General features: G+C 34.0%; 2 protein-coding genes and 1 pseudogene across 3 annotated transcripts in view; 1 reads left to right on the top strand and 2 right to left on the bottom strand.

Moving 5' to 3' along the window:
- Positions 1 to 14,801, top strand: part of LOC125821974 (zinc finger CCCH domain-containing protein 1-like) — a 325,811-nt gene that overhangs the window by 41,980 nt on the left and 269,030 nt on the right. The gene's annotated exons all lie outside the window — the stretch shown is intronic.
- On the bottom strand, positions 1,111 to 7,011 carry LOC125821904 (eukaryotic translation initiation factor 6-2-like; annotated as a pseudogene).
- Positions 12,303 to 14,801, bottom strand: part of LOC125821966 (plant intracellular Ras-group-related LRR protein 4-like) — a 2,546-nt gene continuing 47 nt past the window's right edge. The window contains exons 1-4 of one of the 2 annotated variants that reach the window (XM_049501326.1): positions 14,697 to 14,801; positions 13,611 to 14,577; positions 12,582 to 13,495; positions 12,303 to 12,474 (exon numbers count right to left, since the gene is read on the bottom strand). The exon at positions 14,697 to 14,801 is cut by the window's right edge and continues 39 nt beyond it. In XM_049501326.1, coding sequence (XP_049357283.1) covers positions 12,322 to 12,474; positions 12,582 to 13,495; positions 13,611 to 14,262 — 1,719 coding nt within the window. In that variant the 5' untranslated portion in view covers positions 14,263 to 14,577; positions 14,697 to 14,801 and the 3' untranslated portion in view covers positions 12,303 to 12,321. The remainder of the gene's footprint in view (positions 12,475 to 12,581; positions 13,496 to 13,610; positions 14,578 to 14,696) is intronic. The other variant, XM_049501327.1, reaches the window with a different exon arrangement.

The following is a 14,801-nucleotide window of genomic DNA, read 5'->3' as shown; positions in this document are numbered from 1 at the left end:
CTCATATATTATGCCTTGAACAATAAACACTCCCCCATACACCCAAAACTACAATACAACTAGAATTTGTTTCACCTAACAAAAACAAAGATGTTTAAATAAATGACTTATTTGATTAGTGTCCACCATTGTTCATCCAAGGAAAAGGCAAGTACATTGAAAGGAATGGATGAGGTGACATTGGCATAAGGAGATTGTTGTTGTTATAGGGGTTCTGTTCCATACCAAACGAGTTATTGTCATATGCTTCAGCCTGGTTGAATCTCCCAATATTGTTGTTATTAGGGTTCTGCTCCATAGAAAACGAGTTGTTGCCATATACTTCAACCTAGTTGATTCTCCCAAAATTATTGAAATAGTTATTGGGGTTTCACTCCATAACAAACAAGTTGTTGCCATATGCTTCAGCCTGGTTGAATCTCCCAAAATTGTTGTTATTGGGGTTCTGCACCATAACAAACGAGTTGTTGTCATATGTTTCAGCTTGGTTGAATCTCTCAAAATTGTTGTTATTGGGGTTCTGCTCCATAACAAACGAGTTGTTGCCATTTGCTTCAGCCCGGTTGAATCTTCCAAAATTGTTATTATTGAGGTTCTGCTCCATAACAAACGAGTTGTTTCCATATGCTTCAGCCTGGTTGAATCTCCCAAAATTGTTGTTATTGGGGTTCTGCTCCATAGCAAATGAGTTGTTGTCATATACTTCAACCTGGTTGAGTATCTCAAAATTGTTGTCATTTGGGTTCTGGTCCATAACGAACGAGTTGTTGTCATATGCTTCAACCTGGTTGAGTATCTCAAAATTGTGGCCATTGTGGTTATGGTCCATAACGAACGAGTTGTTGTCATATGCTTCAACCAGGTTGTTGGGATTGTTGTTTAGATATGGTACACCAAAGGTGTAAGGGTAAGATTCAAGTTGTAAAAAAGAGGCAATTTGATGGTTGTTAATATAAGAAGGTATGTCACTATTGACCTGATGATCCATGGGCATAATTATTGGTGTCATAGGGTTAGATGTGATAGTTCGAATATCATTTATACTAGCGTGACGATGTTCTACTGGAGTTTTACAGTTAATGCGAGAAAAGAACTTCTGTGCATGACTGCTCACTTGTCTCGCTGTTTTTGAAACAACATACTCCTTCGAGATATCCTTCCAATTTCCTTTTCCAAGAGTGTACAGTCCGATGAGAAATAACCTATATATACATACCTCATGATTAGGGGGGGGGGGGGAATACCAGAGAGTTTTTTAAAGAAAAAAAATTAGGGAAAAGGGAAATGGGGAGGGGATTACAATGTGAGAATCGAACCCTTACCCTAAGGTGGGAATTCAGATAGTCAACCAACTGAACTACTAACATGGAGTTTTGTGATATACAGTTAATTATTTTTTTTCAAAAAAAGGAGATATATAACTAATTTAATGGAGTTTCAATTTATACTCTATTAGTATAAAAAAAGAACCTAAATGAATTAAAAATTTACCAAGTAAGAAACAACAATGAACTTTGAACTCATAAAATTAAATCTAACATGTAAAAATGTGTGATGAGACATAAAAATAAAGAATGCAAATATTTATGTGTAAGTTTCTAAAAAAACAACCAGAATTTACCGGTGTTCCTTTTTCGTCCATAGAATCACCCGTCTCCGACGTGGTGTTGTGTCATTGAGAACCTCCATGTTTTGAACTTGAGGTGGTGGTGTGTCATTGAGAACCTCCATGTTTTGAACTGGAGGTGGTGGTGTGTCATTGAGAACCTCAATGTTTTCAACTTGAGGTGGAGGTGTGTCATTAAGAACCTCTATGTTTGAGTTATTCAACTCCATTGATAGAAAAAACAAGAGGCTAGCATACATGGTACAAGAGAGGTGTTATGATTCTTTTTGTATAGTCAATTGTTGTGTTAGAGTCAAATTAGGTGTCCTTTTATAGTTGAGAATTTTTGGTTTAGTAGACTAAAATCGAATTCTCAATGGTGAGAAGATTACATTCAATTGTCAATAGTTTAATGACTTTACCAAATAATGTTGTTGTCCGCGCTGGACAAAAGATTTACATTCCTTAATCAATCTTTGTATGGATCCTTCTAGAATTATTAAGTAAGTTATATTTTCAGTGAAATCGAATGAAGTGTTTATGATATTGTTTGTTTGATTTCACCGAAAATATACCTTAATAAATTCTAGAAGCATCTATACAAAAATTTACAAAAATTGATTAAGGAATGTAAATCTTTTGTCCAACTCGGACAACAACATTATTTGGTAAAGTCATTAAACTATTGGCAATTGAATGTAATTTTCTCACCATTGAGAATTCGATTTTACTCTACTAACCCAAAAATTCTCAACTATAAAAGGACATTACTATTTTGATTCTAACACAACAATTGACTTCACAAAAAGAAGCATAACACCTCTCTCGTACAATATATGCTTGCCTCTTGTTCTTTCTATCAATGGAGTTGAATAACTCAAACATGGAAGTTCTCAATAATACACCACCACCTGAAGTTGAAAACATGGAAGTTCTTAGTGAAACACCACCACCTCAAGCTCAAAACATGGAGGTTCTCAATGACACACCACCACCTCAAGTTCAAAACATGGAGGTTCACAATGGCACATCACCACGTCGGAGACGGGTGATTCTATGGACGGAAGAGGAACACCGGTAAATTCTGTTTGTTAATTTTTTTTAGAAACGTACACATAAATATTTGCATTCTTTATTTTTATGTCTCATCACGCATTTTTACATGTTAGATTTAATTTTATGAGTTCAAAGTTCATTGTTGCTTCTTACTTGGTAATTTTTTAATTCATTTATGTTTTTTTTTATACTGATAGAGCATAAATTGAAACTCCATTAAATTAATTATATATCTTCTTTTTTTGAAAAAAAGTATGAATTAATTATATATCACAAAACTCAAATGTTAGTAGTTCATTTAGTTGACTATCTGAATTCCCAACTTGTGTAAGGGTTCAATTCTCACATTGTAATCCCCTCCCCATTTCCCTTTCCCCTAATTTTTTTTCTTAAAAAAACTTTATCCAGTATTTTTTTTTCTAATCATATGGTATGTATATATAGGTTATTTCTCATCGGACTATACACTCTTGGAAAAGGAAATTGGAAGGATATCTCAAAGGAGTATGTCGTTTCAAAAACAGCGAGACAAGTGGGCAGTCATGCGCAAAAGTTCTTTTCTCGCATGAACTGTAAAACCCCAATAGAACGTCGTCGCGCTAGCATAAATGATATTCGAACTATCACATCTAACCCTATGACACCAATAATTGTGCCCATGGATCATCAGGTCAATAGTGACATACCTACTCATATTAACAACCATCAAATTGCCTCTTTCTTACCGCCTGAATCTTACCCTTACATCTTTGGTGTACCATATCTAAATAACAATCCCAACAACCAAGTTGAAGCATATGACAACAACTCGTTTGTTATGGACCAGAACCCCAATGGCCACAATTTTGAGATACTTAACCATGTTGAAGCATATGACAACAACTCGTTTGTTATGGACCAGAACCCAAATGGCAACAATTTTGAGATACTCAACCAGGCTGGAGCATCTGAGAACAACTTGTTTGCGATGGAGCAGAACCCCAATAACAACAATTATGGGAGATTCAATCAGGCTGAAGCATATGGCAACAACTCGTTTGTTATGGAGCAAAACCCCAATAACAACAATTTTGGGAGATTTAACCAGGCTGAAGCAAATGGCAACAACTCATTTGTTATGGAGCAGAACCTCAATAACAACAATTTGGGGAGATTCAACCAAGTTGAAGCATATGGCAACAACTTGTTCGTTATGGAGCAGAACCCCAATAACAACAATTTTGGGAGATTTAATCAAGCTGAAGCATATGGCAACAACTCATTTGCTATGGAACAGAACCCCATTAACAACAATTTTGGGAGATTCAACCACGCTAAAGCATATGACAACAATTCGTTCGGTATGAAACAGAACCCCTATAACAACAACAATCTCCTTATGCCAATGTCACCTCATCCATTCATTTCAATGTACTTGCCTTCTCCTTGGATGAACAATGGTGGACACTAATCAAATAAGCCATTTATTTAGAAATATTTATTTTTGTTGGGTGAAACAAATTCTAGTTGTGTTGTAGTTTTGGGTGAATTTCGGTGTGTGTTGTGGGGAGGGGGGGGAGTATTTAATGTTCAAGACATAATATATGAGTTTGTTTGATATTATGAATAAAGTATGAATTTTTCAAACAAGGAAAAAATGATGTTTTCTCTCTTGATTGTTATCTATACCCATTATATTATCTAATCGCTTAGAAAATGTCTACATTTATCAATTTTAACCAGAATATTTGAGTAAGTTTTAGTCAATAGCATTTTAAAACTTTAATTGGAAATAATTTGTAAACTCAATTTTCTACCACATCCATGATTTCAAACTTTCTACCTATGCAGACAACATCAATATTTCAAAGAATCTATAAAAAATGAAAAAGAAAAAAAAAAGCAATGAGTGAAAATATATTTCTTTTTCTATTATGGATAAAGAAAATAAATATTGAGTTGGACATATTCTATTAAGTTCAAGTTTTAGTATGTTATCGAATATAACTGAATTAGATATTGGTAAAAAATGATAGATGTAGACAATCTCTGATTGATTCAATAAATACTTCATACAAACACAAATACTAAATGCATTTAACATATGAACACAAAACCAACCTAAATAAGCACTTAAAAATAGGAGAACATAGTTAACATTTTAGCAACAGATCAAAATTTGTGCATTCATCACAAGTAAAATTAAGAAGAGCAGCTCAAACTCGTAACAATAGAAACACTCTAAAAGAACATGCAGCATAAACTACAAAACTCACAGATGTAACTATTGTCGATCGATGATTTCTTTATTTCAACAACCAATAGCACTTGGTTGAGCATCTCTCAAACCGAATACGGTGTCAATAACAGCCAACTCTGTTGCTGTAGTGTCTGAGCCACAAAACGCTGTCCAGTCATTAACGGTCAATCCAGCAGCAATCACATTACTACCCCTATTCACAGTTCCAGCAGCAATAGGTAAATGAAGAAGAGTGTCCAGTTCATTCAAATCTTCAATGGATGTACGAGGATGGACCTGTTGTTCCATAACAAAGTTTCACAAAAATTAGGAAAAAGAGTAACATAGTTATGTGTCTTGTTGCTCCAGCACCTGTCTACAAGGTGGAGTAAGAAAATTGAACTTACCAGGACCCCTTTGTTGGATAAAGAACAATAGCTGCCAACAAGAACGTTCCCAGCTATCGTATGCCTTAAAACTTCAACACCAAGAACATCAGCAATCATCTCTTCAGTGTCCTGGAGAAAAATAATAAAGCACAACACATTGACATAGGTAAAATTCAGGATCTAACCTACTCCTTAATCTATTTTATTGGTAAGGAGGAAAAGGCTATTGTTGAATCTTGACAAACTCAGGCTACAGTAAATATATTCATGTCATGACAAACTCCAAAGCTTGTCATCAGTATATGTTGTGATAGGATATGTTTAAATAGCATGAAAAACGGTACAAGTAGTGGAGAGCACTGTGGGCAACCCGAGGAGATGAAAACGCTTCCCCTAAGAGAAGTCCGTCAAGATATCCCCTCCTTAAAGCTAAACATAGTGTAAGATAACATAATATCATATGGAGGACACTTTAGATACAGGAACAATTTACATAAAGGATTAAGAAACAATTTATTTTTTGATAACCCAGAAATACCCAAGGACTAGGACCACAATTTTCAAAGATGTTTTCTCTAGTTATGCACATCCCACCAAACATCACAATCAGCAAATCTGACTGCTCTAATTTTAACAGACATTTTGTGTTTTCTATATGAAACAGAGAAAAGGCCAATACATAGATAATTATTGACAATCAAAACATCACAACAGCTACTTAACACACGACTCAAATTTTGACCTATAGGTTTGCTCAATATCCGGAATATGTAGGGAGGGAAATGAAATTTCATATACCACATAATATGATCCCATTCTATAGGAAAAGACACGAACAGATTACCTTGTCAAGAGAAGGATGTATAAGAGCAATATGATCATTGCATGCTATGCAGTTTCCCAAGGCAGAATGTGTCTCGTCGATGCATTGTACCTCAACAGAATCGGGCAGACTATTTCTCAAGTGCTGAAGTTCTTCAACCACCGAAAGAGACACAAAGGCAGATGTGAAATCAAGGAAATAACAAAGGATAAAAGTGAACGTAAGGTATTTTGACCAAGTCACATAAATAAACATGAAATGGTAGAGTGAAACATTAGCCCAAACGAAAATCAATTTTTCAATATTTTGTTAGTTTATATAGACATATCAGTGGCCTCCAGTCCCAAAACTGATGCAAGGAATCAAGGACAACAATGTTGCAGACCGACCACTAATGAAATTGTTTTCTTCTAACCCGTCCAATTCATATCCATGCCCGACATATAGATAAGTAAGGCTCTATTGAATACAAGCGACTAGAATGACATATGTTTGCATGATCAACAATTATTGCACTGTACAAATTACAGTCACAAAGGAAAAAGAATATTCAAAGAAAACTAAAAACTAAAACTGAAATGCCTAACATAGAACGAATGATGTTATTACCTTGAGGTGTAGTGGTATAAGGCAAGAGAAGCCCATTTTTGTTTCCTGCAGAAAATTGGAAAGTTGGAAAGTTAGTTCTCACACGAAAATCAGAGGGAAAAAGGGCCTTGAGTTCCAGAATATAGTTTAAAAAATTGTTGAATACCAGCACAAAGTCTTCCAACCGACCAGCTTCCGTTAATAGTTGTTTGAATCACTTGAAAGCCTCGAATATGTGCTAACTCATCCTCAAATGTACTGGAAAGAAATCACAGAAATTACAACTTTTTCTATGAACAGGGAAAGTTAACAAGAAAGATTCATTATTCATCTTTAAGTATTTATATTCACTTCATGTTTCCTTTTCTTATTGTTCCACATTAAACGTTCAACCTTCATTTGCACCCGAGAGTGGCCTAGTGGGTAGATTGTGAACCATAAGGTCTCACGTTCAAATTCTAGCAGAGACAAAAACACAAGGTCATTTCTTCTTGTCTGTCCTAGCCTTGGTGGACAAAGTTTAGTTGAGGTGGACAAAAGCTAGCCCAGACTCCATGGTTATCAAAAAAAAGTTCAGCATTCATTTTTTCTCTAATCTTTTAGTTTATAACTGCAGCTTCCAAAATTATTAGTTTGAAAAACAAGAAAGATGAACCTGTAGAAGTTTTGAGAACCCCCAATTCCAACTAAGCAGAATGCATTGGTGAGCTTGGAATAAACTCCAATATCACAAGAATTCTCAAATTGCAGCCCTACGTCGTAAAAAAAGGAAACTTCACACACAGAAAATAATACAATGAATATCAGAATGAGACAATATTATGCAACTCACTTATGGCCATTACTAGCTGAAAAGGGCAGAGCTGATACAATCTTGGGAGATTCTGCCAAAATTTTAACAATTAGTTTTCTTGGTTAAAAGAAATCATCAAGAATAATTACACATACTAATAACTTTCAAATAGGACACAAGTGTAAAATATTTCATTCTATTGGACTTACTATTGGCCATCTCCTTAGATCACATGACAAGCAAATAAGAAACGGAACTCAACTTGTAGAATCACAAGGAACTAGGAAAAATTGGAGTTAGTGCCTTCAACAACAACAACAACATATCCCGTGTAATCTCACAAGTGCAGTCTAAGGCCGGGGAAAATTTATAGTAAAAGATTGTGGGTATTGAACACATTGTCTCTCCATAAAACTAGATATTTTACTTATATATTTTTTTTTCAAATTGGTATATACTATTATCTGCTGGCATCATTGAATAGAGATCAATTCCATCTAAATACATCTTTTCCATTCTATTTTGCTAGGTCATTATAGAAATTCTAAATTCGTCGTTAGTATGAAAAGGGTTGTATGTAGACGCTCGACTCAAGAATGGAAAAAACAATTATGTAAAACAAATACGGAAGCGAAGAAGTTATGGTAAAGATAGTTAATGCCTTGTTGATCAAGTAAAAAATAACAGAGTACTTGAATTCAACTTACAATTTTCTAAAACAACAATAGGAGTCGCCGGGAAAAACTTACACAGAGAGAGAGCGTGGAGCCGTTTACTTGTTCTGCAATCTTTTTGGTAACTGAATATATATAGGTTTAAGTGGGCTGTGGGTCCAAATCCATTTTGGTTTTGGGCTTTTACATTATTGCGGCTTACAAAAGTTCCTAAAAAATTCACATATATACTCATTTTTAAAAAAAAAATAATTATACTCTCTCTGTTATATTTTATAGTAGTTAGTTTGACTTGACACTGACTTTAGAAAGAATGAAAGACTTTTGAATTTTGTGGTAAAAAAATAAGTGACAGAATTTGCGTGACTATTAATCATTTTATTAAAAGTAAAATGAGTATTTTAAAATTAAATTGTTAGTTATTATACAAATGTGTCATTTTTTTAGGCCAACTAAAAAGGAAAGTAAGTCATATAAATTATAAGAGAGGGAATATAGAACAAATTTCCAATTCACAATTTAAGATATATATATATATAAATATAGATATAAAAATTCAAAATACACTATTTACATAATTGTATACTTATAGTTATATCAAAAATATCATTTTATCAATCAATCAATTAAACTACTAAAATTTCATAATATTAAGTAAATATCTAATAATAGATGAAATAATAATGGTCAACTTAGGATTAGAGATCACAATTGACAAAGTTAGTACATTGAGCAATCAATTCACTTCCTAGAAATTAGAAGATCGCAAATCCGATTTCCAAAATATACAGCTAAACAAATTTTGGTTTCTTGAGCTCCAAGTCGCTTATTTTTGCATAATTTTTTATGCATAGCCAGAAATATATATTTATATTAAATGACGAGATTAATGTGACAGATGGATGGATTGAATTGAAATTAAACATGCCTAAACATCGTGTCATAACTCAATCTTTTCAATTCTAACTAAATTTTAAATATTCGTTTGTTTCCTTATTATTTGTTTGCATACCCAATAAAACTTGTTTTCTCATCATAAGAATATAGATATAACATATCAAATTAAAATATCTTTATAAAAAAATATTAACCAAAGTTTCTCATGGTACAATCTAGATTGCATATCATTCCTATTTTAAAATTGATTGAATTAAACAAATCAAAATGAACCGAATTAATAAAATAAGTGGGTCATTAACTTTTTTTAAAATTTAAATAAAGTGAACCAATAATAAATTTATGAGCTAATTGTACCACCTCTAAACGAGTCGTATGAAATTACAATACACCATATTTGCGCTGTTCACTTGTCAATTGCCATATAGAAAGAAAAAGAAGAAGTAGTTTTTTTTTTTTGGTTTCCCACCCGGTGTTCGGAGCCACATTGGAGCTCCGACTAAATTCGGATCGCGCTCTGCAGGGGCCATTCAGGGGTGGATCTCCCAACAAGATTTTCTCCATATTCAGGGCTCGAACCCGAGACCTTTGGTTAAGGGTGAAGTAATTAGTGTTACAAGCACACAACTTTAGGGAGTTTTTGGTTTTTGCTTACACGTAATTGTACTAGTATTAAACATTTTTATTGTGTTTTCAACTAAAATTGAAGGGTCTAATGGAATGGGCTGAAATTACACGACACTCCTACTATTAATTATTCCTTCTCTTTCTTTTTTTTGGCTTATACCAAAGTTTCATGTATCAGTTATCATAATTATGGATTTAATGAACCATCAGACTACCGTTACACGTTTAAGCTGTGACCAAAATTACAAGAAATGGACGATTATGTGTTAATTGTTGGATTGGGTGCAGTGTACGTGAACAAAATCTTATCTTGATAGTTGAAAAGATAATCATCTTAATATTATGTGCAAACTTAATCTAAAAAGTAATACTATCATATTATGTTAAGAGTATCTTTGAGTTTTTTTAACCGAAGAATTGATTAATTTGAGATTACTAGAAAAAGCGTCTCTCTCATTCTAGCTAGATGATAAGGGAGGTGTCATTGTTTTGGTGACTCTCACGGATTTACTAATCTAGGAAGGACAACATTAATTACTTTAATCGTTTTAAAAGCATAATTAGTGCCAATATTATGATACTTTACAGAACAAACTACTCAGCAACCATCATTACATTGACTTCCAACGTTAACAAAAGTAATGTATTTATATAAATTAAATATTTGTACAAACATATAATATTTTAAAAAAAAATCATAAATATTTAATTATAAACCCGAGTATATATTAATTTGAAATAGTAGAGTGAGTTAACTAAAATACTCCTCCCGATTCAATTTAAATAAAGTCGCCGGCGTTGCTGCGGCGTAACGTGCTTAGATAATTTTATTGAAAAAAGGAGGCCTTTCCGCTTAATTGAAGTAAGGTAGGGGTGTGCAAAAATCGAACTGATCGATAAATCGAATTGATCGATAAATCGAATTGAAAACAAGTGTTATTGGTTTAATGTTTATTTAATGATTTTATAAAAAAAAAAATATTGGATTATCGATTTGATATTGGTTTTTTAATATTGGATTATTGGGTTAACCGATAACCCATTAAGAATATAATAATTTACTATTTTAATTTTTAGTCATACATAAATATCAAGCAAACAATATTAGTATAATCACTATAATAGACTATAACTATAAGGACCCTACACAATTAACACTCCTTAAGTAACTTGCTCTCTGCATTTACCCTTTAGGTTTTAGTAGTACTTTAGTCTTTAGATTCACAATGTCAAAAACCTAAAGAACTAAGAACGACGACATCTAAGGTTTGCAACGACGACGGCAAGGGTTAGGCAGTGACCAGGGTTGTGAATTGTGAGTATTTGCTATACTTTTACTACATTAAGAAGAATTTTTGCACTCAATGAGTAGTTAGATTTCTCTCTTTTTTATTTCGCGTTAAATTATTGGATAAGTCATATATTTATTTTGAAAGCATTTTCTTATTGATTAAACCAAAAATCGAACCGTTAAAAGATCAAAATCGATAAACGGAAAATCGATAACAAATATCTTATTGGTTTGATTATCGGTTTAACATATTTAAAAACCGATAAACCGAACCAATAATACTTAAAACCAAACAGAACCAACCGATACACACCATCAAGTAAGGTCAACCACTTTTTAATTAAATCATTTGTCTCGAGAAATAATAATTACTTCTATAAAAATATTATATAATAGAAAATGATTCAATGACTAATGAGAAGAATAATATAACCAGTAAAGAAATGCCTGCTACACTTGGGCATATTTATATTTTTTTAATATAGAAATCTCACCAAAAAAACTAGGTCAAATGTATTTGGTACAGAATATAATGGCTGCCCCTAAAATTTTATCGACAACATTGCGTTTCTTAGCCATCCTCTTTTTTTCTTCTGTCCAATCGTTTGGAGTTCACATTAAAGCTCCAATTAAATCTAAATCACACACTAAGCTTATTCAAAGATGTGATGCTTTCAACATAATTTTCTCCATACCCATAACAAGAACCCAAAACTTTCGATCAAGAAATTCACCTTAACAACATATTTCCTCTTCAAAAAATAACAGGATTCCAAACAAATTCGCCGTCGGTTGGATAATGACAAATTAATTCAGGCTGACTTTTACAATTTATTCAACTAATCAGAAATTCTGGAATTCATTGAATATATTGAAAGTCAAAAAATAAGATAAGATTTTACATCTCATTTGATATTTTACATCATAATCGAGGAAAATACAGGAAAGAGCATTAAAAGAATTATTACATGAAATGAGAATAAAAAACCACGTGGCAGTGGATTAGAGCTTATCTGGAACAAGAAGAAAGTTGATTGAATCTCGCTGGCAAAAATGTTCGAATTCAACTGAAATTTTGCAGCTCTCGTCCAGCCAAATCACAGCTCATTTCCCTACAACGGATAACACAGACATCATGTGAGCCGTTACCCTTACAACCCTTCATTTTCATTATTCTAATTAACACTAATCAGCCCCATGTATAATGCACCATTCCCATTTATTAACAATAAATATTTAAAACTCCCTCCCATAGACTAATTTGACTGAACACGAAGTTTACTGGAAAGTTCAGTACCATAATGACTAACTTGGTAAGAAGGAGAAATATATAATCATACCAAATTTGTGTGGAACACATCAGGCATTAACATAGTCCATACTGCCATTGCGCTGACGTTTGTTGGAACTTGAAAAGCAGCATATATGAGTCCATGATTTCTTCTTCTTCTTTAAGGGTTGCGCCTTTACCTCTCTATTGGCAACCAGATCAGACATATATTGTACAACAGCCTGAGCAAATAAAACATTAGTGATTGATATAACCAAGAGAAGAGCTAAGATAATTAAATACTACACTAATTCAGAAAGCATAATAGTTAAACGAAACAAAATTAAACCTGTGCTCCCTTCTCAACGATGCTTCCTGGTGGCACTTCCAAAGGATTTCCATCGGTTTTAAGGACCCGCAAACTTGTGAGCATCCTAAACGAATCTGGAAGAACGCGTATCTGGTTGTTACTCATGTCCAATTCTTCAAGCAACTCAAGGTTACCAATGGACCTTGGTAGTGATCTCAGGTCTGCAAAATTGTTGCTTATGTTCAGCTTTACCAGTGAAGTAGCAAAACACAAGCTCTCAGGCACTGATTCGATTTCATTGAAACTAACATTCAGCTCTTTCAAACTTGTAAGGGATGACATAGTTGTAGGCAACAGCCTAATGTTATTGTACCGCGCAGTCAGAATCTCCAAAGACTCAATTCGTCCCACTGCTTCAGGAAGAGCTTTAAGATGATTATAGTCCACACGAAGCTCTTTGAGCAAAGTACATTGACCAATAGTGTGAGGAAGTTCCTCAAGGTCATTAGTTTCCACAATCAATTTCTTAAGACTTACTAAGGAGCCAATTGTCTCAGGGAGTACTGATAGCATGTTAGAGCTCAAATCAAGTTCTTGAAGGTGAGCTAACCTAGCAAAACTCGCGGGCAACAACTTCAAGTTATTTCCACTGAGATCAAGATAGACCAAGTTAAGAAGATCTCCAATACAATCAGGCAGTTCAACAATTTTGTTTGAGTGCAAATCTAGCTTTTGCAATGATAAAAGCCCCCCTATGGTGGTGGGTAGGACCGTAATTCGATTCTCAGACAGATCCAAAGTGATCAAACTTGATAGCTTCCCTATAGAATCTGGAAGCCATTCTACTTGGTCAGACAACTTATTCCGAAGGATAAGTTCTCGACTTCCTTTTTTGGATGACACTTCAATCATACTAGCAAGCTTAATCAAACTTAATTTCTCACCATCTTGACCTACAAACAAAGAAACCAGTGTCTTCTTGATAAAAAAATACGAACTTTGAGTCAACAAACAAATTATATAATCAAATTCACTAGAAATACGGTGCAGCAAATAGATGTAACATACCACTTATTGACGCCGGCTTTAAGGTGGAATCAACAATCTTAGGCCCTGATAAAGCATCCCCAGATCGAAGCCCAACACCAATTCCATCCACAAGAAACGTGGCTTTTGCCTTATTCAAGTAACTGTCATCTCTACTATACAGTTCAGACGCTTTAATAGGCTCTTTTGAGTTATAATAGCTCGACGAAGAAGCAGCCGCAGCTGTAGTTGTCGGAGAATTAATGCCGCCGCCGGAGAAGGAAACTTGGTTTGCCAAAGATAAATCATTCGGTTCAATTGAAGAAGAAGACGGGTCATTATCGTGAGATTTAGAAGGCAAACATTTCGTAGCTCTCTGAATCAAATCGTCGAACACACTGTGAATATTGTCGAGATCTAAAAGTTTCAACGCCTCCCTCTTTTGTTCTTTACTCTGAAAAAGAACAGCGTTCCTCTGCATCTCTTGCAAAATTTTGAACAGCTCTTCTGGTACACCTTTCCTTTTATTTTGCCTCATGATAGCTTCTATTTTCAACTGATCTTCTTTCTCCAGATTTCCAATTAAACCTCTTGCTGCTTCAACCTCATCAATCGATGGCCTTGTAGGTAGAGATCCATGAATTCTCATAATTTCTTGCACAATCTCATCAATCGACATTCCTGACGACCCCATTTTCAATAATCCGCTGAAAATTTCTCGAAAACAAAAAACACCCAGATAAATTTAATTCAACATAAATACAACTCCGGTCGCAAAAATTAGACTCAGACTACCCTTTTCCTCGTTGTGTATGTATTATTCAAAGCAAAAAACAAAGACGAATTCCGCTATATCTAATCCAATCAGCAGATCAAGAAAAATGAAAACCGCAGCTAAGTTTTTTGTTTCTACAGGTTTCTAGAAAGCGCCAATCAACGATGACAGCAAATTCAAACCTTTACCCACATGTAGGCATGCAAAGTAAAGCTTATTTTTCGCCGTATTTTCCTATATGGAAAACAACTGTTTTCAAAAACACGGAAAAAACACTCATAAAAATGAAAAAAAAAAACCTTCCCATTAAAACAAAACTCCAAACAATTATTTAAGGAAAGAAATTGACTCACACTATTTAGTGGCTTTTCTGTCCAAAGTAAATCAACAATGTTTCTGAAAGTGTACGTGAAATGTGGAGAACAGAGAGAAGAAGAAGAAGGGAAGAGAAAGGATGA

This window comes from Solanum verrucosum, unplaced genomic scaffold, assembly GCF_900185275.1.
Source record: "Solanum verrucosum unplaced genomic scaffold, falcon-dt-bn FXZP01000103.1, whole genome shotgun sequence".
NCBI lineage: Eukaryota > Viridiplantae > Streptophyta > Magnoliopsida > Solanales > Solanaceae > Solanum > Solanum verrucosum.
The sequence above is the reverse complement of the archived record's forward strand: the minus strand, read 5'-3'. Positions and strand labels throughout refer to the sequence as shown.